This window comes from Schistocerca piceifrons, chromosome 2 (assembly GCF_021461385.2).
Source record: "Schistocerca piceifrons isolate TAMUIC-IGC-003096 chromosome 2, iqSchPice1.1, whole genome shotgun sequence".
NCBI lineage: Eukaryota > Metazoa > Arthropoda > Insecta > Orthoptera > Acrididae > Schistocerca > Schistocerca piceifrons.
Window position 1 is genome coordinate 1,098,061,522 of NC_060139.1, and position 24,904 is coordinate 1,098,086,425.

A 24,904-nucleotide genomic window follows, 5' to 3' on the forward strand; every position below is an offset into this window, starting at 1 on the left:
ACGTTGTTTTGTTTTACACTCATTTTACATTTCTATTAATCATTACTCAGCTCCATACTCTGTCGTCTTTTAAGTTCTCATATTAATTTTTAGAAAGTACCAGTAGGATACCATAAAACTGCATTCTTGACTAAATCAGCACTCTGTGAAACCTGTTGGTATGATAATGTATTTTCCGCATACATGGATAAATATTATGCTCTGCAAAATTCAGTGCATTTATTTTTTCTGTGTGTTTTAGTAGTAATGTTGTACACAGTAAATCATGTGTCTTCTATTTTAGGGATGCTATGAATATTTTACACCAAGTGAGTCAATTGGAAGTTGTTATACCCCTTCAGCAAGGAAGCTTAGGATCCAGTGTTTACGTCCTCGGCGGAAGTTACTTCACCAACTTCCCCTTGATGAGCATGGCAGATTGATGTATCCCCCTAAAATAGCACGGGTGAATAAGATGTCCAAAGCTATTGTTGAAGCTCCTGGGACAATCAGTCTAGAGGTTAGTGGTGATTGCTACTTGTAATAGATAGAAGAATATGCAGTTTTTTAGACAATTATGGTAAATGACAATGATGGATGACTGTTTTAACTTAATTTAAGTGGATAGATTGTTAGTGGTTCTACAGATAGAGCTGTATTTGTGTTCATGAAATACTAAATGTTTATCATTGTATATGGAGTTAAAAATATCATAGGTATGTGCTTAAATAAAAAATGAAATTATGTTGACTTCACCACATATATTTCAAGCATGTGTACAATTTCTGACTAATATTTGTTATGGAAGATACAATATCATCTTTTTTCTGTTTCAGGCATTGATACAAGCCAGTAATGCTCCAGCTAAGAAGAAAAGACCAAAGAAAGATTACCGTGTAATTTTACAACAAGCTGCTGTACAAAATTGGAGCAAGCGAGATGACGAATTGCGTCGACAGACAGAGTTAGTGTGCATACAAAACTAAATATATTTGATTTTAGACTGTTAATTAATAGTAAATTATGAAACCTTTAGAGTTTCTTATGGTAAGAATATCAGACTCACAGGGACTAGTCTGCACAGTATTCAATTACTTCCCAAGTGGACATATGTGATGTAAATTAACCCTTCCTGCAGACAATTTTCCAAGTTTTCTGTGCAAAAATAGTGGTCATTTTTATCCAGTTATTAGAACAGATGTAAGGTATTGTTATAGGAATGTAAGAAGAAAACCACAAACTTATTTTAGAGTTGAATTTTAATTGACGTTTAGTATAAATAATGAGTGAAATGTGAAAATCACTTTCAATGTTATAAAAGCAGAATAAACATGTTGATAATTTTTCTTTGTGCTGTATGCCTTGAACGTTCCACACTCAAGCTCAGGAATACAGTTACATAATTGCTGTTGCTGGAAGGTATTTGTATAAATGTGTGAGGGAGACTGAATAATGTGTAAAACGCGACTCATGGTATTTCAGATGAAAATACAAAGATTCCACAGAAAAATAACGACATCCGATGTTCCAGAGCAACAGAATGGAAACTCAAAATCATTAGCAACAGAACGTAAACTCAAAATCATCAATATTTTTACATAGAATATTGAATTGAGTACAGCAGGGTCACAGCAAGAATTAGCACTGCAATTGCGGACAGCTGAACTGCCTATCACATCAGAGAGAGCTCCTGTTTATACATGCTCTGAATATTCTGTCAATTTGGAATATTCCATAAATAAGTAAATCAAAGAACTGAAAATAAACTGAATTGCAAATGTTACATGACAAATAATAGCAGGCGGTTGGAATTGGAACCAACTCGCACACTTCCAGCCGGCAACTGTGATGATTAAAACGTGGCAGACAGTGCGTAATATGTGGCATTGCTTTAGAGTGGACTGTAGCTTCTTGGACCTGTCAGTGGGATACAGTGTGGTTGTCAGTGGGATACACTGTGGTGAATCTTCACAACCTGGCCACATTGTCACTTCTTAAAGGTTACTGCAACACTCAAGTAGAGTTACTACTGTCAAGGCATTCCAGTCTTCGGGTCTTCACATTCCTCGTACATGAAACCCATGTTAATGATCTGCTACTTGGGACTGTGATATGGCTTAGTGCAAAGGACACAGACAATATCTCTGAGCTTTCGTCTAATTGATCCAGGAGCACCATTCTCCACTTCGTAAATGACATTTGGCAAGTGACTTAGTGTTTGGTAAGAGAAAAAGTAGTGCTGACAATGCTGATGCATCATGTCGTGCCTCCCTCCATTCTTCCATCTCCATTTTGACACCAGGCCCTCGCAACCCTGTTTTGTTTATTTTCTCATCTGCTCCAACCCAGCTCACTTTTAGGACCCTTGCATACTTCTCACTGTTTTTCTTGTGCTTTGTATTCTTCTCTCAGTACTGTTGTCCCTTTTTTTCTGCCTTGTGATCCTCCCATGTCACATGTCTCATGTCACATGTCCCTTAAGTTTCCCTGTACAGAGGCACTTGTTTCACCCCACTCCAGTTCTACCTTTCCTAATCCTCTACTAACCCTTCGTCTCCACAGTCCACACTCCTTTGCATTTTCCCATCACCAGCACTGTTTTATACCCCATCTTTACTTTTTAAATCTGTACGTCAACTTGTTTTATGCCAACTGAATGTGAAATTTGTAGTCCTTGTCGGTCAGTTGAATCTGTTATAACAGTATGAATGTGAAATTATGAACTAAAATTAAAAAGCTGACCTCTCAACATTCACAGTCGTTCATTTTATTCCTTTTAAACTTATAATTCCTTGTTTCTGAAATGGCTGCTGACCCACTAGCATTAACAGGCGCCATGTTAGTCTTAAGAAAGTTTCCATTGTTTACAGTCATATGAATTTATTGTTTCCAACTCATATAACAAGTCAGTCAACCAAACTAATTGACCTCTAGGTGAAAAAGTAACATGACTTTAATAATATGACTCCAGATGGATTGTGTCACCATGAACCAGAGGAATGAGATAATAAAACTACCTGAAGTGCCTACGTGCAACAGTCAGATGGATTTATCCAAAGAAACTTACACTGCGCGTGTGATCTGTGTGCCAGCCCCGATGACGGCCCTTAACTCTGAGCTTAGAATTTTCAATTGCCGATTTGCTTTCTCGATTGCCTGATAATTGATTTTTGTTGCATAAGTATTACTAACAAAAATCACACAGTCTTGTAAAGACAGTATCACAAACGAGAGTGCTATGCATGTAGTTGTCGACGGAGTCGTGTGTTTTAGAATACTGACTCTGCGGCAGGCAGAGGTGCCTGTCCATCCTGACGAACAACTGAGAATACTCAGGGAAGCGGTGGAGGAAGAGCAGCAGCTGCAGCTGGTGCGGGACCAGGACATGCAGAGGATCAACTACTACATGACACAGGTGAAGTGAATTTCCAGTATTTGAGTTTGGGTGGCTTTATGTTCTTAATCTGACGATAATATTCATTCTGATGTGTTCAATTGTTTATTCATCAGGGTCATTCCTTGTATCTCACATGTGGTGATAGGTGATGAATTCAGAATTTTGCCATATTTGGTACATGGATACCTACATGTCTTTGTAGTAAAACTGGCAATTGGCACTGTCCTAACCGCAACCATTTTTGATAAATTCGGGTTTGAAGGCTCAAGGGTGTGTAACCAATTATTAGCCAGACACCAATTTCTCTATTTTCAGAGATCTATTACTTGGTAATGAGTTGACCTACAGATTTCAACTCTCTTAACTATGTAGTACATAGCTCACTAGGTTGATATAATTTATAAGAAATAGGATGGATCATTTAGTTTTTTTTATGAGAAATGTTTAAAAATGCACTTTTTCATGTGCTGTAATTTAAAAAAAAAGCGGAATTGTGTACAGGAAAACAGCACAGACCTCAGCTTGAGCACTGTGTCTTTAGTCCTAGTGTTATATGAAGATGATAAAAAAATATTTGTGGTTGATCAGTAGGTTAGAACTGTAAACAGGTAAGAACTGAAAACAGTAATTAATCATTTTTTGTAATTTGTATCTTGTCCTTCACTGTTAAATGTCTTTTAAGTGTAAAGAAGTACAAGAGACATCTTGGGTGAACAAATGTGGTGTTATATCATTATTCTGTTACTGTAGATTAAAAAGACAGCTTCAGTAAAATAAAAGAAAAGATGCAAGCAATAACAAAACATTAATAAGTGTTTACATATATATCAGTGTACATAGACATAAAAATTAAGACAGAAAATTTTTGCAAATGACAGCTTCATAGACAAATTCAAATAGAAACAAGGAAACTGTATTTTTAAAACTCTTCCATGTTGCATATAACATTGTTTTCCTTAACATCTTGATCCAAAAACAAAATAAGTTCACTTAAATGTAAGAGATACGATCTCGTAGCACTTACTGTCGAGTTTATACAACCGTGCACTGTGACTTTGTAATGATGGGACACCCACCTTCCATTTAACATTGGAGAAGAGGACTGAAACAGTACTTTTCCCATGGTGCCATGCGAGGAATTGTGATTCAATGGGAGACACGTGGTTGATCTCTACATCTTTAAATTCATGTGATACTGCCCTACTTGCAGCTGCTCCAACAAAGTATTTTCATTAGATGCCATAGCAACAGTAGTCCCATTTGAATCTGTTGAAAGTCTCTTAATTAAAATGGTGTTAGTAGCAGTGACTAGAAATACATGGTGCAGTTGTGTTCCTGCAACTATTCTCACTGTACTGCACCTGTATTTCAGGGAACCTTCACATGATTTGATCCTCTGTGAAGAAACAAACATATAACCACCCTGCACTTAGTTGGGTGTCCATGTGAACAGTGCAGAACATTTTTCCAATGTAGTGGAGCTCCTCATTTAGAAATGGAGAAGTTCAACTGCAGTCAACAGATACAAGTTTTAACACTTACTCCACCTTCTTGGAGCATTGCCAGAGTAGCTGCTACTGATGGTGCCACAGAGCACATAGGACATGTAGAGAAAATGACAAAGACCATTAGTGGAGTAATTGTTTATCCAGAATGCAGAAGTGGTCGAAAGATGTTAACCTGAAATTGTGAAACAAGAGGTAGTGATGTTTTATGAAAATGACAATTTTCGAGAAGAGTATGTTACTGTTGTGGTAGATAATGAGAAGAATAGCATGCAGAAAAGACTTCTTTTAGTTTGGCTCAAAGAGCTGTACACATAATATAGCACATTAATGTTCTATGTTTCTTTGCCGGAGATCAAGTTGTATGAAGATTTTTTGGAATAATGGAACATGATTGCACCACGCATTTCTAGTCACTGCTTGAACATGCCATACGATGGCATCTTAAGATTCTCCCCCACACCGATGTCTTGACTGTCCAAAAATCTAATAGTCACCACTCAAAGAATATGCAAGGTAGAGATATAACATAGTTAGCGCTTTTTCGAAAACACAAATGCAGCTGTTGCCTTCAAAAAACTTTCTGCACATCAATGCTAGGCAAAACTGCAACATTGCTTTTTGTGATACTCACTTATACTTGTCTTGAACTACTTTGACTGCATAGCATAGTATATGCACTGCAATGTTGAAAACTGCTCCACGATATCCTTGCAATGTTTACGGTTGTAAATCTTTTCTCTTTTCACTTCATAATTCATTGAACAATTTGATTCAGCTGCAATCTGTTAAGTAGTCAAACTTAAATCTGGTACTGCATGTTGGCAGTCACTCTGCATTTTCTTCTGTGTGAAAGACAGACATGATGTTAACACCCTATTGTGTTATAAACGGTAGTAGACATATGCACATTTATGAAATATTTGAGGTTTATAATGTTGGTGAAAACAAGGATTGCAGAAATCAAGCTCTCTTCTCCAGGAGATAAGAAGAAACACACTGACTGTAGTGAACAAATTGGGTACTGCTACACAGCACCGAGATTCAGAGTTAGCATTGTTTGGTGGGACATACAAGACATTCACCTGCCTAGAGTTTTAATTTTATTTTGCATTACTAGAAGTTGCAGTAGATATTGTAGTGCTATAATATTAAGTTTTAAATATCCATTTACAATGCAAGAGACAGTTGTTACTGATTCATATGGGGGACACTGTCTACAAATTCCAGTTGTTGTATATAGCTCTAGATAATGGATACTCCTTTGATGACTGTGAAAATGCTAACAACATATATTACATTAACATATTTTTAATATACTGCTTAGCCACATGGTTGATGATTTATCTTTTAAAAATTCTAGGGCATAACAGATGATATGATTGAACAGTTCCCAGACATTTTTTTGAGAGAAGCAAAGAAGAGGATACCTAACAAGTACTTGAGCAAAGAAGAGTAAGTTAACAACAAAGAGTTAAAATATTTTTAACTGGTGAAGGCATAGTTCTCAGATTTTTTATACTGATTCTTAATTATCTTTAGTGTCCTCTCCACTCCCTCATATCATACAGTTCCTACATAAAGTCATCTTGGTATAAGTGACTTTGGGGCTTCAAAAATTGCTTGCAAGTATAGTTTATTTACTTCTTTTTAATATGTTAAGTTCATACTGATTCAAGTACCTTCTCTTGGCAAGAAAAACATTAGATGAAGATCAATAATAATATGAAAAGGATAGATAAGCAACTCACCATAAAGATGATACATTGAGTTGTAGGTTGGCACAACGAAAAGACTGTTACACAACACATTTAGCTTTTGACCGTAGTGGCCAGAGGTAGCAGACATGTGTGGGGTAAGGTTTACTTGCCTGTGTGAATGTGGGTATGTGTTTTCCTTTCTGATCAAGGCTTCGCTGAATTCTCAGTTTGTAACAGTCTTCTCATTGTCCCTGTCTGCAGCTCAACATATCTTTATGGTGAGGAGAAATTTATCCTTTTCATAATATTGTTGATACTCCAACCTGGAATTTCCATTGTTAGATGAAAATCACTTGTAGCTGCTGCAGTTTAACTTCCAAGTTCCTTGGTATGGCAGTTTCAAATCACTGTACATAACATTCACTTATTATAAACAGATCCAAGAAACAAATCTTGCAATAATCTTTTTACTCTAAATAACAGCTATACAGTTACTACAATACCTTAGACACATTTGAGAATATACCTTCACACTTCCTCGGACATCACAATACAAATTGCAACTTACTTCAATAACACTGTTGTCTCCTCCTCTCTCTGTCTACCTCTCTGTTGTGTGGCAGCCCTTCTGGGACTTGGTGCAAGTCATTTTATGCGACATTACTTAGGCAACTTGTGTGTCAGTGGTGATGAAATGATGATGAGGACAACACAGTGTCCAGTCTCCAAGCTGAGAAAATCTCCAAACTGGCCGGGAATTGAACTCATGCTCCTTAGGTTAGCTGTCTGCCACACTGACCCTGCAGCTACTGAGGTGGACAAACTAATAATGTTAAGGTTCTGGAAGTAAATCTGTTGGAGGGAATAATGTCAGTTCAACCAGGGGCTCCAGCTCATAGTCTCAGATTTGACTGGAATTCAGTACACTAATTCTACCATGTGTGGAACACTCGTGTACAAAGTGTTAGTTTCCCTTGCCAATTAGTTCCAGAATTACGACTTGTGAAAGAAGGTGGTGTGACCCGGAAATTGCAACCCGATTCTGGAAATCTATCTTCAGACCCAACTTCAGGTCTTAATAACTTTGGAACTATTCCACACAGTCCAGTGAAATTTTTACAACGCAGTAACATCCATTTAGAGAACACACTCCATGAATTAAAACACCAACAACATATTTCTGAGGGGAAAATAAAAAATTCCAAAATGTGATTAAAAAAATGTAATACGTTAAAAGGTACATATTGCAGGTGCCCTCTATGTCAAATATAATTCACTCAAAAAGGGTATAAATTTTTTTGCGGTAAGCTTAATGTGGCCTAAACACACACAGAACTCATCATGCCCATATCAGTCACAAAAACTGAGATACATGCACACGAAAATACAAAAATTTGAAAAATTACCTGAAAAACATGGATTTTCTAAGTGTGGTATCACAAAAGGGACAAGTGGTATCCAAGCCAAATTTCACACACTGCATAAGTAGACGATAATGATATATATCTCAAAATTTCAGCACGTTATTGCAAGACATTTGTGTACAATGGAAGTTGCCATATGTATTTGGTGATGTGGCCATTGTTCCAAAACACAATTTTGTAAAAACATATCATAAACTGTTCTGCCTCTTCTTATCCTCTCCCATAACTGTTTAATCACTAAGCAACAACACATAGACAGATTAACACAACCTATCATTAATGTTTACTGCACCTTAACTGCTAAAAACCAGTCGATTGAGCTTCGAACAGAAGTTCTCCCACACTTTAGCTACTGTACTCTGTACATTGAGTGGCAAATTGTACTGTCTTCCTGACACTGTGGTAGGAACTGGAACTGTCATAAGAATATGTTCAAAAGGACTCCAACACCTGTCTGTCAAATGTGGCCAATGAAATGATCTTGCTGGTCCTGCTGGTGCCATGAAGTTCACAAATACACCACCTTCTGCTTCACAGCATTCTGCAACACATCCTAAGTACCATTTGTCATCATAAATAGCAATAACATAGCAACCTGGTTGTATGTTGCTGCTTTTGCTTCTGAATCCTGAGTCAGACACACTGTGAAGACACGTTGTGCATGAACCTATAGTTATAACCGGACAGTCTGCTCATATGCACATTGTCAGAGTCCTCTGGAGAGACATGATGGCTCCTTGTGCCTGCAACAGTTTTAACGTGTTCTAGTCTGCTTTTTAGCAACTCTTCGACTGATTTCACCTCATCTTTTGAAACATAGAATGATTGTTTGCCAGAGATATTTTTCTGTACCCAGGTAAATAATTGAAGAGGTGTTAGAATGGGACCTTCTGTAGGGTGTTGCAGACTAGCTCGTGTTGCCATGCACTTAATGGCAGCACCAATACCATCACATACATTTTTACCATGACTTGTTGCGAAAAAATTCCTTTGTGTGTGAATCTGAAAATTGTGGTAATGCATGCATAAATCTTTCAGATTTTTACAGTTTTTGTACTGACTAGATGCCTCATCACTGAAGTATTTCATAAAATGTATGTGAGGCAGCTTGTTTTTCACATATGCCATGTCAGTGCGAATGTGGGCATGAACTGCAATGGCATCATGAATTAAACAGTCACTAAAAACGCACAGGTTCATGACAGACACATCACTTGATTCACCTCTATAGTAAATTGCAAATGGCTGGAGAGTTTGCTTGACTGTTATCCCAATGATATCCTTGGATGGCATCTTGAATTATAAATGCATAAATTTTAGAAAAGTCTAGTATTACTATAATTGCACCTTGTTTCAAATTATCCTTACAAAACTGGAGATAAGCTGATTGTGCTGTTGCTGTGAAGCTGTGTGTGGTCAATTTGTCCGTTTTCTGACAACACATTTCAACAAAATCTTCCACTGTACTTTGCTTTGTTTCAAGACTTGTGCGATCCATGTGTGTCCATTGTTTATAAGAAACAATTTCATCGTCATCCATAAGGAGTTCACCATACAGTTTGTTATTCATGTGTTCTTCAAGATGTGCCTTACCAGGACACTTTTCACACCTGTGTATCATGCACTGGTAGGAACTGATGTCACACACTAGCAGCTTCATTGCACCTTTGTAATCCAGACCAGAATCCTTTATAGCAGCAAACATCAGCTTAGCATTTTGATGGGTGTCACATACACAAACATAGTGTGTGCCCCTTGCACTTACAGGCACAACCCATTTTGGCCGAAGATTGAAAATAGATGATAAACCTACTTTGGTATTGAGATACTTTTCCTTGAATTCTACATATAGTTCTGATATGTTGCATAGCAGCAGTCTTTTTTTGCATCTGTACACGTACATTTCCCATTTTCACCGTTACATAGTCTTTTTTTCCAGGCATTATTCGGCTATAGTCATTATTTTCATAAAACTCTGACACTAGCTCCTTTATTTCTGAACTCAATTGCTTACCCTGAGCCTGCTGAAGTTGTGGTTGCTTTTATTTTCCTAGCTTGCCTTACCATATATGTAGAAACATTGAATTCCTTTGCAGTGTAGTCAATAGTCCAGCTGGAAGGTGCAAGGGTGAGAATAGCTCCTTTTTTCTGGCGTGTGGATATGGCACATTTTTCTTTCAAATCACGCACAATTTTGTCCAAATCAGAGCACTTCTGGCATGATTTCTGTTCCTCTTCCACCATTAGTGTGTCAGCTATTTTGCGTTTTAATTCCATTTGAGGTTCTTGTTGTTTTCTTCTACCATAGCTAGGCCTGTTTCTTTTCCCAACTTCGTGTGTCTTCATGAGAGATAAACCAAGAGCAGTCACTGAAGTACTTAATTGCTCGTCTGCTGTGGTTGTAGGTGGCTGATACTCTTCGTCACTTTCATGTAAATTATCAGAATATTCTTCATTTTTTAGCTGTGTAACACACATGGAACATAACTTTTGTCCTGGTTTCATGTTAAGTTCCATGCACTGATTCACTTTCATTACTGATTTAATATCAATTTCTCTGAGGCTACACTTCACTGTCTTCTTATGAATCTGAAATGGATCAAAACAACTTCATTGTAGGAAAGAATACTTATCCAGAAACACTTTCATATGATGATAACAAACACTAAAGTTTCCTGGAACTGTACTTCTTGTGCCCACAGGGTGTACCCCGGATCTCCATAGCAACAAATCTTGGTCCGATTCATCCAGATCATACAGTACAAAGTGAATGCCACATTTTGTTCCATATGTTGTTTTATGACATTCAGATGCTTGTGCTCTACCAATACTGCAACTTGTTTGAACAAAAGCACCACTAGTACACTCTTCTGCCTCCATACTGACTTTCCACAACAGTACTGACCGGTCTGAACTACAATCTTAAAAGCATGAGTAACCTGTAATTGTTGCTTGTTTCCTTTGTTGTTCCTGCCTAACAATGACTCATTCTGTCCCTGAAAACTGCCATTGTTTAACTTTCTGTTGCGTAATGGTTCCCAACAATTGCTGCAGCTTTATTTGAAACAAGCTGTCTGCATCATCACTATTACTTGCTAAATCGTGTTAAAAGAAACGTAACCAAATACATCTGTGTCAACTTTTATCGTACACAAATGCCTTGCGATAACAAGTTGAAATTTTGCCACATATTATATTATGGTCTACTTATGCAGTGTTTGAAAATTGGCTTGGATATCACTTGTCCCTTTTGTGCTACTACACTTAGAAAATCCAGGTAAATTTCAGGTAATTTTTCAAATTTTTGTATTTTCGTGTGCATGTGACTGATATGGGCAAGATGAGTTCTGTGTGTGTTTAGGCCACATTAAGCGTACCACAAAAAAAATTATACCCTTTTTGATTGAATTATATTTGGCATAGAGGGCACCTACACCTTTTAATGTATTACGTTTTTTTTAAACACATTTTGGTATTTTTTATTTTCCCTCAGAAATATGTTGATGTTTTGATTCTTAGAGTGTGTTCTCTAAGTGGATGTTATTGGGTTGTAAAAGTTTCACTGGACTGTGCGGAAAATTTCCAAAGTTATTAAGACCTGAAGTTGGGTCTGAAGATAGATTGCCAGATGCAGGTTGCAATTTCTGGGTCACACCACCTTCTTTGCCATAATTCTGGAACTAATTGGCAGGAGAACTTAAAATTTTGTACATGAGTGTTCCACACTTGGTAGCATTGGTGTGCTAAATTTCAGCCAAATCTGAGACTATCAGCCGGAACATTTTCTCAAATTGGTTGAATTGACATGGAATGACCCAACAGTAAAATGTGATCTTGAAACATAATTCTGAAATTATAGAACCCAACAAGAGTTTTAAAATAATAATAATAATAATAATAATAATGAAAATGTACAAAAATCTAAGTTATTTAGGAACAGAATAAAATACGAAAAGTATTGAAATATTAATTGTTGAATTACTTTAGGAGTTCCATTGAGCTTCCAAAACATTGGTAGACATTTTTCATCTAGCTGGTAGGCAGAAATAGTCATTCATCAAATATCTGTGGAAATGGTTCTGTTATGAGACTGCGCCCAGGTTTGTGTGTGGGGTTGTACATCTCTAGGTGAATGTAGAGACCTTTATGTCTTTCCAACTGGAATTCTGATTAATTAGTCCTGTGGTCACCAAACTTTGTTCCACACTAAGCCATACAACTGACAAAATGACGAGTGCGGGCCACTTCATGATTCTGCACAATCCTTCTAAGCCAGAACTGAAGCTCTTGGTAACATCTCACCATTCCATACATTTTATGAATCAAATGCAAGTACCATTGATGAGCCAGATGAACTGATGTCACGGGCTGTAGTTTAGTGACTCCTGATCTAGTCCATAAAGGTGTGCTGTGGGAGATAAATGTTTACATTTTTCTAGATGGTAGTGTTGGACCCAGAAGGTCTTGCTTGTTGGATGCTGTGAACCTTTACATATTTCTGTATCATACTTCACATTCTTAGTGGTAGTACAACTATGTGGGACCAATGACCTTTGCAGTCTGGTCCCTTCAACCCCCCTCCCCACAACTACATGAATTTCTGCTGGTTTAGCTGCTTACTCTTCTTTAGTCCCTAGTAACATCTTCCACATTCTTCAGACAAATGCCATATGCTCTGCCTCCTTTGGAGTTTATGTAATGCCTCATTTGTTCATCAACAAACTGTCTATAAAATGTGTATGATCCCAAGAACACTTGTGATTGCTTTCTGCTTGTTGACACTGAAAATTCATTACCTGTAGCTTTTCTGAGTCACCACTGCTATGTCTATTCTCAAATACAGAAAATATTGACAGTGTGGGTTCCATGTCTTTCCTCAGCAAAGAAAACACACACACACACACACACACATTGACACAAGAAAGAACACATCACACACACTTGGCTGCCACCACTGGCAGCTCTGACCAAAATGTGAGAGTCATGTGAATAGCAGTCTGGAGTGGGGCAGTAATTGGGAAAGGATAACAGAGAATGAGTTGGGGGGGGGGGGGGGGGGGGGGAGAAGAATGCTATCTGGTGAGGCGTGCAGGGACTAGAGACTGCCAGGTGCAGCATCAGAAGGTGGGGTTTGTGGGGAGGGAGAAAAGGGAGGGAAGACGAAATACGAGGAAAGAATAGGAGGAGAGTGGAAAAGAAGGGGAGCAGGGAAAGAGGGATAGGAAGGTCGAGTACATTGGCAGAGGGCGGCACACAAAGAGGCTGAGAGAATGTGAGGGGCATATACTCCCAATCCTCCGACCACCCCAAAGAACCAGTAGCAAAGGAGTGCCTCCTTCATCACCCAGTACCATCCTGAACTGGAACAACTGAGCCACATCCTTTGTTATGGCTTTAATTACTTATCATCATGCCCTGAAATGAGAGACATTCTACTTAGGATCCTTCCTACCCCTCCAATAAGTGGTGTTCCATCACGTACCTAACTTCCACAACATTCTAGTCCTAACCCCTTGGCACAGGGTTCATGTCCCTGTAGAAGACCGAGGTGCAAGACCTGTCCAATCCATCCACCCAGCACTTCCTATTCCAGTCCTATCACAGGCTCATCCCACCCCGTCAAAGGTCGGGCCACCTGTGAAAGCAGCCATGTTCTGTACCACCTCTGCTGCAGGCGTTGGACAGCTTTTTGTATTGGCATGACTACCAATCGGCTGCCCACCTGGATGAATGGCCATTACCAAACAGTGACCCAAAGCTAAGTAGACCAACCTGTGGCACAATATGTTGCCGTACGCAGCATGCTTGATTTGAATGGCTGCTTCACAACACAGGCTATTTGGATCTTCCCATCCACCACTAGCTTTTCTGAATTGCACATATGGGAATTATCCTTACAACCCCTTCTCCATCCTGTAAAAATTTCATCGAAATTGGAGATGATCGAGTGAGGACCCTTAGGCTACTTGACGTGGAATGACCCCAGTGCCTTCTTCCTTTGTTGGTCACCACTTTACCTGCCTACTTCATTCACTCAACAGCGGTGCCCATTAGTTTTGTTCTGATGAAATGTGGAAGCCTACATTCCAGGATCCTGCAAATTTAACCCAAAGTATCTAAACACAGCTTCACTGTGATACATACTGACACAAATGGAGGACCATATTTACCTATATAGTGTTTTCAACAGAAATACATTTTTCCATCGGATAGAAAGCTTTCTGATCCCTTCATTGAAGAAAGAAGCTGGATACGCTGTGGTCATGCATACCACTCCACAATAGTGATGGGCATCCCTACACCTCCTTATCAATGAATGATACTCTCAACTAAAAAGTTATAAATAAGATGGTAAATACCACGTTCCAAGAGTGATGCGGAAACTACCTTCCCAACAAATAATGCTCACAAACAAATAAAACAATATAATGGATTTAACAATGAAAACAATCAATTATTGAAACTTCCTGGCAGATTAAAACTGTGTGCTGGACCGAGACTCGAACTCTGGACCTTTGCCTTTCGCGGGCAAGTGCTCTACCAACTGAGCTACCCAAGCATGACTCACACCTCGTCCTCACAGCTTTACTTCTGCCAGTATCTCGTCTCCTACCTTCCAAACTTTACAGAAACTCTCCTGCGAAGGTAGGAGACGAAAGGCAAAGGTCCCGAGTTCGAGTCTCAGTCCGGCACACAGTTTTAATCTGCCAAGAAGTTTCATATCAGCGCACACTCTGCTGCAGAGTGGAAATCTCATTCTGGAATCAATTATTGATAAAATTATTTAAGTAAAAGATTGTTGTGCTTGTCCAGCTTTTAGAGCCACTGGCTCCTTCTTTTGGCAGAATGGTTGAAGGGGAAGGAAGAAGGGTGAAGAAAAAGGACTGGAGAGGTATAGGAAAAGGGGTAGATTTTGAGAAAGTCACACAGAACCTTGTTTTCGGCAGAGACTTCCCATATGGGATGAGAAAGAAAGACCTATTTATCATGAAAAGTTAATTGTACTGTACATCAAGGGTACATGGAAAACAGATCTGAGAAGTGTCATATTTATTCAGGCAATTCCATAATGTCCAAAGTCTAGACTTCCGGCACCTATAGCAGAATCTGCAGATGAAGTCCAGTTTTTTTGTATAAACAATCCATCAAAAGATTGACAAATAACAGGACATCAATGGAAACTTCAGATTCGAATAACAACAATATTCGGAATAGGATACAGTGCTACTCACCATAAAGATGACGTACTGAGTTGCGGACAGGCACAACGAAAAGATTGTTACACTTGTATCTATTGGCCAAAGCCTTCCTCAGCAATGAAAACACATACACACATTCATATAAGTAAGCACACTTCACACACACTCGGACTCCACCACCTTTGCCTTTCACGGGCAAGTGCTCTACTAAAGGCAAAGGTCCCGAGTTCGTGTCTCGGTCCGGCACACAGTTTTAATCTGCCAGGAAGTTTCATATCAGCGCACACTCCGCTGCAGAGTGAAAATCTCATTCTGGAAACATCCCCTAGGCTGTGGCTAAGCCATGTCTCCGCAATATCCTTTCTTTCAGGAGTGCTAGTTCTGCAAGGTTCGCAGGAGAGCTTCTGTAAAGTTTGGAAGGTAGGAGACGAGGTACTGGCAGAAGTAAAGCTGTGAGGATGGGGCGTGAGATGTGCTTGGGCAGCTCAGTTGGTAGAGCACTTGCCCGCAAAAGGCAAAGGTCCCGAGTTCGAGTCTCGGTCCGGCACACAGTTATAATCTGCCAGGAAGTTACAATGGTTACTTTATAATTCTCTTTTCAAGAACTCTGTAAACATGCCACTTTGGTCTGTTTGGTAAGGTCAGTTACAGTTTAGAGTCCAGCAGGCGCAATATTTTGGCTATCAGACAAGTTGCCATTATCGAGTGCAGTGATGAACAGACCTTTTAGGGTGCACAGCAAGCTTCTATCCTGTCCTCCAGTATTTCCTCTCGTCACTTTGTACACGGTCTGTACTTCGGGGTGTGTGTCAGCCGCTGAAGAGATCGGCAGCTGTGGCTGGCAGCGCCTGGTGGGATATCTCAGGTGCAGCAGTGTTCATGTAGGTGCTTCTAGTTATCTGTGTTCTTCGAACCCTTCCCGTGAGTCTGTTAGTTAAGTTCTAGCTTACTTCCTTTAATTTATATTGTATCATCCATGAACCTCCCATGAACCATGGCCTTGCCATTGGTGGGGAGGCTTGCGTGCCACAGCGATACAGATGGCCATACCATAGGTGGTGTTGAGTGGTACTTAAGTAAATAAATTAGTGCAATCAGAGTGAAGTAGAAATTAGAATATAAATGAAAAACTTGGTTTAGTTTAGAGAGATACATACTGGCAAACAGCGGGCAGAACAGCAGAGCAGAAGAGACAATGACCGTGAAGTCAGCAAGTTCCACATAAGCGGGCGCTGTCGATTCAGCCGTCAGGGCATTGCCCGACCGGCTCACGTGTTTCTCAGTTGTCGCATGTGAGCAAAGGCCCTCGCCTACATTCCAAGAGCCAATGACCGACATTAAGAAGATTCTTCGAAAAGCTTTTCAACGTGACAGAAGAGGCAATGACCGGCTCACGTGTTTCTCAGTCGTCACATGTGATCAAAGGCCCTCGCCTACATTCCAAGAGCCAATGAGCGATGTTAAGAAGATTCTTTGAGAAGCTTTTCAATGTGACAGAAGAGGCAATGACCGTGAAGTCGTTCACCTCCAGTAAACTGAAGTGAATAAAGACGCGAGACGCAGTGGGCCCGACAGACGAGAGAGGAAGAAGACCAAGAAGTGAAGAAGAGTAGCGGTAGTTTTCAGTCAGTTTCGCTGCTGAAGACCATCATGCAAGAAGAGACTACTGCATCATGCACAGACGCACCAAGTCCGCCGCTGTAATGGAATAGCAAGCAGCAGCCACGGCGCCAGAAGACAGAAGTTAAAAGGTATTCGAAGTCTGATTTTTACATACCCGGGTGACTCGTGAGGACGGGAAGGAGATGGCCTCACATCAGCAGTCACCTGTGAGCTGGGATGAAGATCTGACAGCCAAAGACTGGCAAGCGGGAGTCCGTTGTTCGAGTCCAGGACACTGGCCTTCTCCCGCCGCGCCGCTCCGCTGGCCGACGCACAACACACGTGGCTGCTTAGAGAAGAGAAACACTGGGACGCCACATCCAAGGTATCACCATCCAATGCACAACTTCCCTCGCAATAATTAAACGGGCCACCTCGCACTGCGCGTCTCCAGTCAGCTGGGCGAGACGGCAACATGAGATGCACACTGCCACGCGTAATCAGACGCCGCCGCCGCCGCTGCCGCAGCAGAAGCCTTCGCAAACGACACTGCTGGCACTCTCCGAGCCAGAACATCAAGTAAGAAACAGTTGTACAAATCTTCAATACAAGTTATTTTATGTAAAAATGATGTTTCATTCGACCTCATACCCGAGCCAAGGAAAAACCCACCCTGCCCACATGTTGTTAAGAGAGAAAAATTAATTAATTTAATATTTTCACCCTGACATAATGCGTCAGAATGCTCATCCTGACAATTGACTAACATAAAAGAGAAAACCCAGTTACATTTAGTATCAGAACTGTTACAGTGGCAACCACAACGGAGGGGTATCTGTTGACAGACCAGACAAACATGTGGTTCCTGAAGAGGGGCAGCAGCCTTTTCAGTTGTTGCAGGGGCAACAGTCTGGATGATTGACTGATCTGGACTTGTAACACTAACCAAAACGGCCTTGCTGTGCTGGTACTGCGAACGGCTGAAAGCAAGGGGAAACTACAGCTGTAATTTATCCCGAGGGCATGCAGCTTGACTGTATGGTTAAATGATGATGGCGTCCTCTTGGGTAAAATATTCTGGAGATAAAATAGTCCCCCATTTGGATCTCTGGGCGGGGACTACTCAAGAGGACGCCGTTATCAGGGGAAAGAAAACTGGCATTCTACGGATTGGAGCGTGGAATGTCAGATCCCTTAATCGGGCAGGTAGGTTAGAAAATTTAAAAAGGGAAATGGATAGGTTAAAGTTAGATATAGTGGGAATTAGTGAAGTTCGGTGGCAGGAGGAACAAGACTTTTGGTCAGGTGAGTACAGGGTTATAAATACAAAATCAGATAGGGGTAATGCAGGAGTAGGTTTAATAATGAATAAAAAAAAATAGGAGTGTGGGTAAGCTACTACAAACAGCATAGTGAACGCATTATTGTGTCAAAGATAGACACGAAGCCCACACCTACTACAGTAGTACAAGTTAATATGCCAACTAGCTTTGCAGATGATGAAGCAATTGATGAAATGTATGATGAGATAAAAGAAATTATTCAGGTAGTGAAGGGAGACGAAAATTTAATAGTCATGGGTGACTGGAATTCGAGAGTAGGAAAAGGGAGAGAAGGAAACATAGTAGTGGGTGAATATGGATTGGGGGAGAGAAATGAAAGAGGAAGCCGTCTGGTAGAATTTTGCACAGAGCATAACTTAATCATAGCTAACACTTGGTTCAAGAATCATAAAAGAAGGTTGTATACATGGAAGAATCCTGGAGATACTAGAAGGTATCACATAGATTATATAATGGTAAGACAGAGATTTAGGAACCAGGTTTTAAATTGTAAGACATTTCCAGGGGCAGATGTGGATCCTGACCACAATCTATTGGTTATGAACTGTAGATTAAAACTGAAGAAACTGCAAAAAGGTGGGAATTTAAGGAGACTGACTAAACCAGAGGTTGTACAGAGTTTCAGTGAGAGCATAAGGGAACAATTGACAGGAATGTGGGAAAGAAATACAATAGAAGAAGAATGGGTAGCTTTGAGGGATGAAGTAGTGAAGGCAGCTGGTAAAAAGTAGGTAAAAAGACGAGAGCTGGTAGAAATCCTTAGATAACAGAAGAAATATTGAATTTAATTGATGAAAGGAAAAACTATAAAAGTGCAGTAAATGAAGCAGGCAAAAAGGAATACAAACGTCTCAAAAATGAGATCGACAGGAAGGGCAAAATGGCTAAGAAGGGATGGCCAGAGGACAAATGTAAGGATATTGAGGCATATATCACTAGGGGTAAGATAGATACTGCCTACAGGAAAATTAAAGAGACCTTTGGAGAAAGAGAACCACTTGTATGAATATCAAGAGCTCAGATGGAAACCCAGTTCTAAGCAAAGAAGGGAAAGCAGATAGGTGGAAGGAGTATATAAGAGGGTCTATATAAGGGTGATGTACTAGAAGACAGTATTATTGAAATGGAAGAGGATGTAGATGAAGATGAAATGGGAGATATGATACTGCATGAAGAGTTTGACAGAGCACTGAAAGACCTGAGTCGAAACAAGGCCCCAGCACTAGACAACATTCCATTAGAACTACTGACGGCCTTGGGAGAGCCAGTCTTGACAAAACTCTACCATCTGGTGATCAAGATGTATGAGACAGGCGAAATACCCTCGGACTTCAAGAAGAATATAATAATTCCAATCCCAAAGAAAGCAGGTGTTGACAGATGTGACAATTACCAAACTATCAGTTTAATAAGTCACAGTTGCAAAATACTAGTGCGAATTCTTTACAGATGAATGGAAAAACTGGTAGAAGCCGACCTCGCGGAAGATCAGTTTGGATTCTGTAGAAATGTTGGAACACGTGAGGCAATACTGACCTTACGACTTATCTTAGAAGAAATATTAAGGAAAGGCAAACCTACGTTTCTTGCATTTGTTGACTTAGAGAAAGCTTTTGACGGTGTTGACTGGAATACTCTTATTGCAAATTCTAAAGGTGGCAGGGGTAAAATACAGGGAGCGAAAGGCTATTTACAATTTGTACAGAAACCGGATGGCAGTTATAAGCGTCAAGGGGCATGAAAGGGAAGCAGTGGTTGGGAAGGGAGTGAGGCAGGGTTGTAGCCTCTCCCCGATGTTATTCAATCTGTATATTGAGGAAGCAGTAAAGGAAACAAAAGAAAAAATTGGAGTAGGTTTTAAAATCCATGGAGAAAAAATAAAAACTTTGAGGTTCACTGATGACATTGTAATTCTGTCAGAGATAGCAAAGGGCTTGGAAGAGCAGTTGAACGGAATGGACAGTGTCTTGAAAGGAGGATATAAGGTGAACATCAACAAAAGGAAAACGAGGATAATAAGTCGGGTGATACTGAGGTAATTAGATTAGGAAATGAGACACTTAAAGTAGTAAAGGAGTTTTACTATTTGGGAGCAAAATAACTGATGATGGTCGAAGTAGAGAAGTTATAAAATGTAGACTGGCAATGGCAAGGAAAGCGTTTCTGAAGAAGAGAAATTTGTTAACATCGAGTATAGATTTAAGTGTCAGGAAGTCGTTTCTGAAAGTATTTGTATGGAGTGTAGCCATGTATGCAGTGAAACATGGATGATAAATAGTTTGGACAAGAAGAGAATAGGAGCTTTGGAAATGTGGTGCTACAGAAGAATGCTGAAGATTAGATGGGTAGATCACATAACCAATGAGGAGGTATTGAATAGAATTGGGGAGGAGAGGAGTTTGTGGCACAACTTGACAAGAAGAAGGGACCGGTTGGTAGGACGTGTTCTGAGGCATCAAGGGATCACAAATTTAGCATTGGAGGGCAGTGTGGAGGGTAAAAATCGTAGAGGGAGACCAAGAGATGAATACACTAAGCAGATTCAGCAGGATGTAGGTTGCAGTAAGTACTGGGAGATGAAGAAGCTGGCACAGGATAGAGTAGCATGGAGAGCTGCATCAAACCAGTCTCAGGACTGAAGACCACAACAACAACAACAACAACAACAACAACCACACCATCCATTATGCTGCTCTGTGTCCTGCTATTCAGTTGTACACCTGAATCTGACCGTTCATTTTCCCTTTTATAGTATCACTTGAAGAAGTCTTCTCTTTATTGCTGAAGTCTCTTTGTCCATTTTTACACAGGTTGCGTTAAACAAGTCATCAGGTGATAACCGGAGTATGTAATAAAGAATGGCTGATCAGAAAAATAAAGATGGAACCACTACATGAAACCAAGAAACTAAACAGAAGGATTTGTCTATACCTGCATTTACATCTATATTGTAGAAGGTGTGTGGCGGAGGGTACTTAGTGTACCACTGTCACTTCCCCCTTTTGCTATTCCAGTTGCATGCATTTCCTAAGGAGAAATATCACTAGTAAGGCTCCGTGTGGACTCAGATCTCTTTAATTTTATCTTTATTGTCTTTTTGTGAGATGTACATAGGATGAAGCAATATATTAGTGACTCTTTTAGGAATATGCACTCTCAGAACTTTTAACAGTAGACCATAATATTTACAAATGATAGGGCACAGCAATCAGTTGTCCATTTTTGCAGGTTTTATTTGGCAAATCTAGATTTGGCTTGTGCCTAGCCATTATCAATGCAGTATTTCATAGTATGAATGCATGTCAGTTCCCTGTTCTTTGGGTGTCTGTCACAGTTCCTTCAAGACTACTGCTATACAGTAATCTTGAAAGAACTGTGACAGACGCCCGAACAACAGGGAACTGACTTGCATTGATGCTATGAAATAGTGCATTGATGATGGCTAAGAACTAACCGAAATCTAGATTTGCCAAATAAAACCTGCAGAAAAGGACTACAGATTGCTGTGCTGTATCATTTATAAATCGTATCACAGTTGCCGAGTGCACCCACATTCCTAATGGAAGGTAGTCTGATGGAGACCATAATATGATGCAGATTGCCTCATATGCAGCAACTGGAACTGGAGTTAATTGAACATCTCCGTGATGCATTCATACTTACTAAGTGAACTAGTGATGAAATACTCTGTCTTCTCTGGAGCTTCTCTATCTCCTGTCTGTTATGCATACCAGACTCATCATCATCATTCAACAGTTCCAGTTTCCCGGGTACTGGTAATGAGCATCTTCCACTTCGTCCTGTCCAGATACGCCTGTTCACAGATGACATCATCCACTGTCCATCCTCTGGTCATTAGATCAGCCTCGATCAAGTCCATCCCTCGGGTTTGAAGTCTCCCTTGTGTTCTTTTCCCATCCACCTGTCTTTCCAACTTTATTTTAACTGTTCTAGTTGACACCATTCTCATCACATCGAAGTCTAGATGCACCAATTTGATCTAATAGGGATGTCTTTATTCTGGCTTCTTTCCTCACCTCCTCATTCCTTAACTAGTCCATCTTGGTCTTCTGGATGGTTGATCTAAGAAATTTCATCTCTGCTGCTTGCAGCCTTGATGATTCTCTTTTTGTGAGGGTGCATGTTTCAGTAGCATAGGTATACCAGACTGATGAGAAATATTCAAGTATTGGTTGGCCGAAAGTTATGTGAGGTACTTTCTTTGTAGATTGACTATATTTCTTGAGGGTTGTCCCAGTGAATCTAAGTGTGGCATCTACATTGCCTATGATTAGTTTTGTGTGATTGTTACACTTTAAATTGATCCATAACCATAATTGTAGTTATTTTATGAAAGTAACAGCTTCCAATGGCTGTTCTGCAATTACAAAAACATACAATAAATGGCCTTTATGTCCATGTGTTCCCAATGCATTATATTTATTTTGTTGACAGTTAATGACTAATCCATGCAATGAGCATAAATCATCTGGAGATCTTCCTGCAATTCACTGTTAATTTTTTAGTGTTCCAGCTTCTCTGTATACAACAGCTTCATCTGTGAAAAGCCTCAGGTAGCTTCTAACATTATGTACTGAGTCATTTGTATTTATTGTGAAAAGCAATGATTGTATAACACTCCCTTGGAGCATGTCTGAAGTTGCTTTTACATCTGAAGAGTTCTTTCCATTCAGAACGTTCTGTTTGCTAGAAGCTCTTCAATCCAGTCGTACAGTTGATTTGATATTCCATACACTTATTTTTCGCTCATTAGGCAGCAGTGCAGAACTGTGTCGAATGCATTCAAGAAGTCGAAGGATGTGGCATCTACCTGGTAGCCTGTATCTAATGGTTTATGGACCTCATGGATGAACAGAATGAGCTGGGTTTCACACTGTCATTTTTGGAACCGTGTTTATTCTTACAGATGAGATTTTTGCTTGGTTTCCAGAAATGACATAATATGCAAGCATTAAACATGTTCGAAAATTCTACAACAGACTGACATCAGAGATGTAGGCCTATAATGTTGTGCGTCTGATGATCATTCATGAAAATGGGAGTGACCTGTGACTTTTTCTATTTGTTAGGAACATTTCGTTCCTGTAGAGACATATGTTAAACAGCTGCTGGAAAGGGGCAAGTTCTTTTGCATACCCTGTGTAGAATCTAACGGGTATCTCATCAGGTCCAGTGGCATTTCCTCTATTGAGCAATTTCAGTTGCTTTTGTAAGCCATGATCACTTATTTTGACATTTGTTTGCGCATCAGTTTAAAGGAGGGACTAAAGTGTCAACTTTCTTTGTGAAACCATTTCGGAGAAAGACATTTAGTACTTCAGCCTTTTCTGTGTCATTCTCCATTTCAGTCTCTTAGTCCCATTATGGTCACAGAGTGTCTGGATAGATTGCTTCAATCTGCTTACTGATTTAACGTAAGTCTGAAACTTCCTAGGATTTTCTCTAATGATATAAAATTATAGGCTTATATCTTTGATGTCACTGTGTTGTAGAATTTTGGAGCATGTTTTGTTTTCACATATTATTTTCTGGAGATCAGAAATCTACTCTCCAGGTAGATAAAATTTTACTTTGAAATTCATTGAACGCTTCACACATGGCTCTTCTTATGCCAGTTTTGGCTTCATTTAGGTTTTGTTTGTTTGTGAGCCTTTGGCTACATTTAAATTTGCTGTGAAGCTCTGTTTGATTTCGTAGCACCTTACTAATATGATTTTCACATAACATTGGTCCATTTAAATCCTTCACTATTTTGCTTGCCACATATATGCATAAAGCATTATTGTATGATGGTCTTGAAGTTTGTGCATTGATGTTCAACACTGTCAGTGCTGCAGATGAAATTTTCACGTTGACTACTGAGGTAATCTAAAATCTTTCTTTTGTTGCTCTTGCTAAACAGAAAGCTCTTCCTACCTTTTTTAAATTCTGTTTACACCCATTTTCAGCATTGTTGTAACTGCCTTATGATAATCATTTCCATGGTCTACGCTAACTGAATTGAAAAGTTCATGTCTGTTTGTCATCAGCAGGTCTGAGATGTTGATCTCCACAAGTCAGTTCTTTGATTAAATGATCAAAGTAATTTTTAGACAAAGCATGTAGAATAATTTCCCTAGTACCCATCCTAATCACTTGAGTTGCCTAATCTATAACTTTAAGTTAAAATAATGATATGTCGCAGCCGGGGGCACCTCCCCACCCAGTTCTCACATTTCATGTGCACAGTAATAAACGGAGTTACAAAATTTGCACTTTCCTGGTCCTTCTAAAGATATTACTTCTGTTGCCAGTGCTACAAAACTACCCCACAAGGAATTTTGTTTTGCTGTGTGACACATTATGCTGTATGTTGATATGTATTTAAGTACTGCAATTCCTAATGCATAACTTTTGTTTTAGTTTAATTTTTGCACTCATGATGACGTATTGTCACATGTCCTTATTTGTGAACTACTTCCTTTGTAAAATTTATTTTATCTGGATTGCTCTTGACTTTGACAGCAAATTCAATTTTGAATAGAGAGCCTTTTATCACTTACTGACAACCCATGGTTTAATGCTACTGTACATATCTGTACTGATGCTTTGCTTTAGAATAAATGATGGAATCAAACTACTGAAATTAATCTGGTGTATGAAAGATACTATAAATTCTGTTTTTATTGTAGTTCAAAACATAAAGGGGATAATCCCTGTACTGAAAACTATCACATGTTGCAGTTAATCATTTT

General features: G+C 39.5%; 1 protein-coding gene across 1 annotated transcript in view; it reads left to right on the forward strand.

The window, feature by feature from the left end:
* The first annotated feature begins 454 nt into the window (after window positions 1-454).
* The window catches only part of LOC124776158 (dynein axonemal heavy chain 3), a 1,197,897-nt gene continuing 1,173,447 nt past the window's right edge, over window positions 455-24,904 (forward strand). Inside the window, exons 1-4 of the mRNA XM_047250998.1 lie at window positions 455-499; window positions 816-943; window positions 3,253-3,394; window positions 6,245-6,336. Of these exons, the coding sequence (XP_047106954.1) occupies window positions 455-499; window positions 816-943; window positions 3,253-3,394; window positions 6,245-6,336 (407 nt within the window). The remainder of the gene's footprint in view (window positions 500-815; window positions 944-3,252; window positions 3,395-6,244; window positions 6,337-24,904) is intronic.